Source organism: Episyrphus balteatus, chromosome 1 (assembly GCF_945859705.1).
Source record: "Episyrphus balteatus chromosome 1, idEpiBalt1.1, whole genome shotgun sequence".
NCBI lineage: Eukaryota > Metazoa > Arthropoda > Insecta > Diptera > Syrphidae > Episyrphus > Episyrphus balteatus.
In genome coordinates, this window is record NC_079134.1 from 10,391,186 (window position 1) to 10,398,879 (window position 7,694).

The 7,694-nt window shown below is 30.0% G+C and overlaps 1 protein-coding gene across 1 annotated transcript; it reads left to right on the forward strand.

The window, feature by feature from the left end:
* The first annotated feature begins 470 nt into the window (after positions 1 to 470).
* Positions 471 to 5,625, forward strand: LOC129906148 (39S ribosomal protein L28, mitochondrial). Its single transcript, XM_055981799.1, has 5 exons — positions 471 to 650; positions 736 to 1,170; positions 5,007 to 5,153; positions 5,231 to 5,436; positions 5,505 to 5,625. Exons 1-5 carry the CDS (start codon positions 630 to 632, stop codon positions 5,566 to 5,568), a joined length of 873 nt encoding a protein of 290 aa, XP_055837774.1. The 5' UTR covers positions 471 to 629; the 3' UTR covers positions 5,569 to 5,625.
* The last annotated feature ends 2,069 nt before the right edge of the window (positions 5,626 to 7,694 follow it).

Here is a 7,694-nt window from a genome sequence, read left to right on the forward strand (position 1 = left end):
TTTTGGCCCACGACTCTCCGGTCGGATAATTTTTTGTTTTATCTTCTTTCTCTTTTGCACTCATTAGTTTTGAAAAGAGGCGCGCCTCTTGAGGCTTCATGTAATAGCTGACAAATGAGAATAATCTGTAACTGTTAAAGATAAAATTGGTAAGTTTACAGTTATTAAATAATTATGTATATTATGATGAATCTCATGATGGTCAAAGTCAGTCATATGGGTGGTATTATGCTTTTTAAAAACTGACGCACGTCACTTTTGAAAACTGATGCGCGTCACTTTTGAAAACTGATGCGCGTCACTTTTGTAAACTGACGCGCATCACTTTTGAAAACAAAGAACAAAGGGCACTGTTCAGTTTTCACCTCATAAAAAACGCATCACAAAACAGCCGAAAAATTATTTTATTAAATTTGTACTTGCAATTGGCAGCACTCCATCACATCCCTGTTGCAGATGTCAAAAAACGTGATTTTCTACTGTCAGTACTCAGACGTCAGAGTGATTTCTTGAATTTATAAATTTTGTGAATTTATTTTTTATCAGAAAAGATATATTTTTTGTCTTTTTAAAAATTACAAAATAAATTAAAAAGTCGTGAATTAAATACTAATCCAATCATATAAATCATGGCACATGCCACATCTCAGGTAAATTACATCAAAACATTAAAAATATTTTTCCAGACTTTTTGTGACGCAATAATTTCTTTGTAATAAATTTAAAAAAATCCAGGGACCGAAGCTCCTTCATGGCTTCAAGCGACCAACACGTTTCGAGAAAGGTCTTGGCGCTGAACTTCCCGAAGCCTATAAGAAGTTCTGGCGCGAATGGAAATTAACAAAACCCGCCGCCGTTCATTATATCCCCAAAGAAGGCGAATGGGAGCGTGACGATATAACTGGTGAAATCAAACCTATCCAAGATCAAGCACTGCCATTGATTGATGTACCCGAGGCCAATGAGGGTATTTGGGGTGGAGAGGCTATTGTCAAAGGCTTCCAAAAACGCAATCCACACAAGAGGAGGGTTCCACATTTCTGGGTGCCGGTTCTCAAAAGGTCTGTTGTGCACTCTCAGGTATTGGACCAGTATATATCGACTGTGGTGACTGAAAGGACATTGAATTTAATCCATGAATGTCAAGGATTCGATCATTATCTGTTGAAGGTGAGTCTAACTGAACATTTGGTCTTGGGCCCAAAAAATAAAACTAATAGATTAATGATTATTATTTGTGAATTAAGTTGTAGCTTGTAAATGATCAGCAAATTTCTGTTTCATAAAGAATTCGAATAGACTAATAACCAAGAAAAAGATTTGTATGAACTAAAAAATTAAGAAGAAGCAAACAAGGCATTTATTAAATAAAAAAGCCTGATATTTAACTACCAACAGCTTTTAAAAGTTTTCTTAAATGAGCGATTTAGAACTGTCGAAGTTATTCACTTCAATTTTTTGGAGAGAAGTCTGAAGTTATTGTCGCCATTATTTACAGTATTTATTTGATTTTAAAGTTTAAGTGACCTCAACTCCAAATTTATAAAGCGTTTCGCTTGAACTTTAAAATTGAATTATATTCAATCGCTCCACTTAAAATTAAAATAATTTTAATAATTTTTTATTATTTTTGTTATTTTTTCTTCGTTATGTTATCAGTATTTATTTGTTCAACCATTTTAAGTCAACTAGTTGAAAACAGTATTGAATTTTCAATCATTCATTTTCGTTGATATTATTTGAAAACTTGCACAGAACACTTTCCTAATACGTGTCCTTGAAAAAAAAAAAAGATTTAAAAATAAAAATAAATAAATGTAACATTTACAGTCTTTCAAAACTACTTATGTCGTTTTCGATTGGAATAACTCAAGGATTCACTCATTCTGAAATCCAATAAAACAGTTTAAATCGCTTCCACTCAATTCTGAAATTTTATCTGTATTGGTGAATAATCAAATAAAAATTTTTTGCTTTTCTGCTAGAAAATTTGGTTTGACGTTTACTTATTTAAATATTAGTGATTTTGAGTGAATTCTGTTTTGAAATCAAGAAGAGAATTTTTATTTTCAGAAGCGTTCTGTCTGTCATAATAGTGCGAATAAAACACTTTCAGAAGGCTTCTGAATGATTCCGGACGCTTCCGGAGAGCCAATCGAAAACGACATTAATTATCGAAAATGTTTGGGTTTAAGATCGAAGAAAATTCTAAAATTTATTTTAATGCTTAAGAAAAAAATAAATTGTATAGTCCTGATTTTTCAATCGTCAGTTAACCTATCAGAAGAATAAATGAATCGTTTATTTTCAAAACATGATAAGTCCACTTTTTTTCAAAATTCGTTTTTTTAACTGAATATGTTCTTGGGGTATAACCACACCTGCCTTCAAAATATGAACCATCTACTCAGTCTATATTCGATTTTACAACTAAGCGAAAATTTTTTTTATTGTCAAAACATGATAAAATTCCCGGACTTATCATCATTTGAAAATAAACAGCAACTTTTTTACGAGTAATTGACTACACATAAAGAAGCTGACTATTGACTCAAAATCTTAGGTTGAAAGCGTCTTTCAAGTAAAATAACTACTCGAAACATTATATTCTATTCCCAAATGCAATTGTTTGATAGTCTGCTGCTTTAAAAAAATTTTCATATTAATTTTAAAACAAAATTCACATTCGTTTGTTTTCAAAGTATGATAAGTCCAAAATCGTTTTTATTTTTTATATTTTGAACTATCGCGATCCAAAAAGTAAATACCAAACGATATTATGTAGCTAGGTAAAAGTTCTACAAAATATATTTTTTATACATTAAGCCACACTTAACAAAAGAAAATAGAACGTTTTTTTCTTCTCCTGAAAAATTTGAAATCATGGACTTATCATGTTTTGAAAATAAATGATTCAAATGTCAATATAAAAAAAAAAAACTTTTATTCCAATTCCTAGGCTCTATCTAAGGTTTATCTGACTATTGAAAAATTGGCCCTTAGAAATTTAAAGTACCTAATCAATCTTCCTATACTTTCTGTTTCTAATGTGTTCATTCAAAAAAAAAAAAAATTGTTTCTTAACCCCTTGTAGCCCCATGTGACATTTCTGTAACATACCGAAAAAGATTGCACAAAAGCTGTACAAACTATATTTTTTTCCCTTTGAAGCTTTTAAAATAATCTTTAAGTATAGCTCTATCGAAATAGTGCGCAATATTTCTAATAAATGGCACCAATAGTTTTTAATTGGCAGTTAATGTTGAAAGTTGGGTTTTTTTTTTGAAAATAAGCAAATTTGTGTAAATACTACGAAATTCAGAAAAAAATAGTTTTTCTGAATAAACCAACGGGGTTTTATATTTGGATTTTAGGAAAGTGCCTACAAATAAATATTTGATAGTTTTTTGTTTGAGTTTTTGCATTTTTATATAAAAAAAAATATTTAAACTTATTTTTTTACTCCCTAAATATCGAAATAACTAAGTAAATAATGAATTTATTAATTTTTTTAAATACGTGTTTTATTATATATTATAGGGGAAGGCCTGTCAATTGACATTATTAATTTTAAAATCTACTATCCTGGGTTACAAGGGGTTAAGATTATATTACGGCCATATTATAATTAGCACTGAAGTGAAAAAAAATTAAAGCTATTACGGTACATACCAGTATATAGAAATTTAGACTCAAGATATTTTTCTATTTAAAAAAAAGCAATAATGTACTAAAAAAAGGCATACAAAAACAAACAAAATTGACAAAAAAGCCACTGATGAGTAAAAAAAAGTCACTAACGGGTAAAAAAGGCAAAATTAAAAACATCTATGCATCTGGAATCAGGGGGACATGAATCGTGTTTGTATAAAATCTATGGCTCTTATTGCGAGTGTCGTTTAACTTTCGATGCGAAAAAAGTCGATTGAATCGATAAATATCTGTGCGACTATGAACTCGATTTGAGTCTATAGAAAAATTGTAAACGAAAAAGATCGAACGATAAAACCAAAAATTTTGTTCACAATAGAATTCTCACGACACTAAAATTCATTTTCGATATTCAATTTTCGACAAAAGTCGTCTATCGACAGGCAAAAGACACTCGCAATAGGGGCCTATACTTTCTTACTATAACGTAGATAAAAAAGCAATTTTAGGAAAATCATTCCCTGATTATGATGAATATTCGCTCAAAATAATTAACATTTTTGGCTTTAAAAGCTAAGGGCTTGGTTTTTAAAGAATGGTTTTGCAATATTATTAAAGTCTATATAAAAGTCTATGTTTCTTGAGCAAAAAAATATACCAAAAATCAAATTGAGTTTTAAAAATGAATCAATGTTGTTTTGTTCTTTTTTTTAATGGTAAAATGTTGCGAAATTATTTGGAAAAACACATTTTCAAAAAAAAAATATTTTTTTCAAACAATAGTTTTATTGCAACTTTCATCTAAAAAATTAATTAATCTTTAAGGAAAAATAACTAAATTCAATCTTGTTGTATTTTGTGCTTAAAAAATTAATTGATCATCTGAAAAAACTGTTTTCAGGTGTTTTATCGAATCTTTTGAAAAGCTTCTATCTTGAGTGCTAATTGCTTAGAGATGAATACATACAGATTTGTCACTAGGCAAGCAAGATTTATTTTAGTACCAATCCCTTTTTTGGCATCATAGAAATTAAAAAAGACTGCATTCTTATTGTACTTTAAATACCTAATGTCCTCCATTAAATGTCAACAAAACTAGTAGAATGTTTACTGTCACTAACGCCCAAAATATTGGAGACGATTCTTGATTATAATGTATTATGCACCACTCTTGTAAAAAATTTGCTTGTAGTTACAAGTCTACGATACTTGTAGTTATTAGTCTATTCGAATTCTTTATGAAACAGAAATTTGCTGATAATTTACAAGCTTCAAGTAAATTCACAAATTAAATTAGTCTTGTAGTTTTATGAAATAGTTTTTTATTTCTGTTTTTTTTTTTTTTCTTTTAATAGAATCCTGCTTGTGATTTGCGATCCACTCTGGCTTTCAAGTTGAAAAGAAAAATTCTGGTAGCCCTTCTAAATGGTTGTCCAGACTTAAGTGGAAATCCAGCTGAACAAAAGAGAATTCTGAATGAATACAAAAAATATCTAGAAGCGGTAAGAAACATTCAAAACCACCACAAAATTAAAGTTTTCATACCTCTTCTTTGTGTTTTTTTTTTTTTTTTCTTTAGTACACTCCTGAAGAAATTGACTGGTATGGTTTGACTTACCAAGAAGCTCTTAGAAAACTACAGGCTCAAATTCGAGCTGAGAATCCAATTGTACCACATAAAGTCGAGTTTCGTCTTAAATTAATTGAACAACTTAAGAATGCTGGAATTAAGGAAGCTGGTGGCGTTGAAGAGGGCAAAGGAGATGAGACAGAAGCATTGCAATTGTGAGTTGATGAAGTTTAAACTTTTAGATATCTTATTTGAATTGATTTTATATTCTTTATTTTTACAGAGACTCACCATCTACAAATTGGCTATCGAAAATTAATCCTTTTGGAAAGAAACAAGAAACTTAGTTTATGATCTTTCATTTTCAAATAAATTTGCTAGTCGCAAGCCAATATGGGAAATTATATTGTTATCGTTTTGTTGTTTAAATAAAAGGGTTGAGTTTTGTTGGTTATAGCAAGCACATACGAATTTATTTGGAGAAATAATTTTACGAATAAGAAAATTTACCAGAGAACTGAAAGCTTTTCTTTCCAATATTAACAGATAAAATAAATCAATTAGTTTTTCATCAAATTTATTTTAAATTAGTTGGTTGATGTAACAGTTATGAGTGAGGATCAAATTCGACTAGTCCATAAATGTTAAAAATTTATTTACGTACGTAAAAGTAATGAAGTGACTTCAAAAGTTAATGAGTTCTTGTGATACGTAGGGAATAGGGAAACCATATATTATATGATAGAACATTTTCTTTATTAGTAATTACTATTGACGTGATATACTTTGAGCAACGAGTTAACATTGTTAAAGACTAACTTGGAATGCAGCACTTAGGAATTGACATTAGTTTTTCACATCAAGTTAAAAAATGGTACATCGATCGAACAATAAAACTGGAAAAGCGTGAACCAAGGATTGAATTCATAAACGCATCAAAACATTTTGTTTATAATAAAATTGAAATAAATGCAAGATTTGTTAAGCTTAAACTATTTTAATGGCTTTTTCTGAAGGGGAACTTGTAGCAGTTGAAGACTGCAGCATTGCAGAAGTTCTTTTTTGTTCCAAGTTATCTCTTAGAAGTTTAAAAAGAATTTGAATTATTCAATAAATTCTAATGAAAAAATAAATTTGTAACAGATTTTGCCAATGACATTTTTATAAATCCTTTTAATTACATATTTTAATATATTCTGAAAGAAGAAGCCTTTTTCACTTTTTTCTGCAATTTAAATTGTTTATTAAAGGAGTGATATTGGGTGATATGCATGAAAAATAGTAGATAAATGCTTTTACTTGAATAGTTTTAATTTATGAAGTTTTTCTATAAACATTTTGTGCATATCAAGACTTGTTTATACTTATTCAGCTTATTCATGAATGAAAAATTAAAACTCCCGGGGAAATGTGGAAAAACGTTCCTAATCAAAAAGTTCCAGGAATATCATTCCTTTTTTGATTTAATTTTGTTCCCTTGCCGTTAGTAATGATAATAATCGAAAAAAAGCGCAAAATTTCCCTAAACTTTTTGATTGGGAGCCCTTCTCCCGAACGCATTTCCCCGGGAGTTTTCATTAATAATTCACTTCAAGCTATTATAATTGCTTGTTCGTTCAAATATACAAATTCATCCATATTGTAAGTTTTTGAAGTGAAAAATATTCCACACGGAAAAATCGCATTTCGCTTTTCCGTGTTGTGAGTTCCGGGCGAAAAATTTTTCATTTTTTTATTTTGAATTAAATTTTGGTTACATAAGAAACTAGTTTAGTCAAAAATTATAGGTAACTCTTTTCGGGTGAAACTCTCAATACTTTTTAAAATTCCGGGGAAACAAAAATATTTGGGGTAGAAAAATTCACACGTGAAACTCAAGATAGAATCTTTTGTATGCTTATGCAATGCATGAATGTTGTATTTGGAGTAAGTTAGCTCTTAGCGTTTTGTTTGTATATTTAAGTATTTTATAGGTAGGTTTAAAAGATAAAAAAAATATGGGAAAAGGCAAGAAAAGACAATTAGCCCTATCCTGAGTTTCACCTGGAAAATTTTCCACCCAAAATATTTTTATTCGCCCGGAATTTGAAAAGCTATCGTGAGTTTCAAACAAGATACCGCACGCGCTGGGGTCCATTTACACCGAGTATGATGGCACTTGCGGTGGCTAGTCATATCGGCACTTAAATTAGAGTTTTTTGAAGAATAAAAATAAACACGAGATAAGAGCGGGGCTGCTTATTACAAGCAGATACAAAATGTAAAAATAAATATGTATTGTAACGATGAATTACCGAACTACTTTTAAGATAAAAGTCTGAACACACTACCTGCTACAGTAAAGGTAGAAATGTGAACGGACCTTTAGTAATTAAGAAACTACCCTCTGAACGCATCCAAAGAAATTCCCTCGACTGCTGAATATCCCAAAATATCCCACTGGACTGGAAGTATGAAGCGCCCCCTCTTGGAA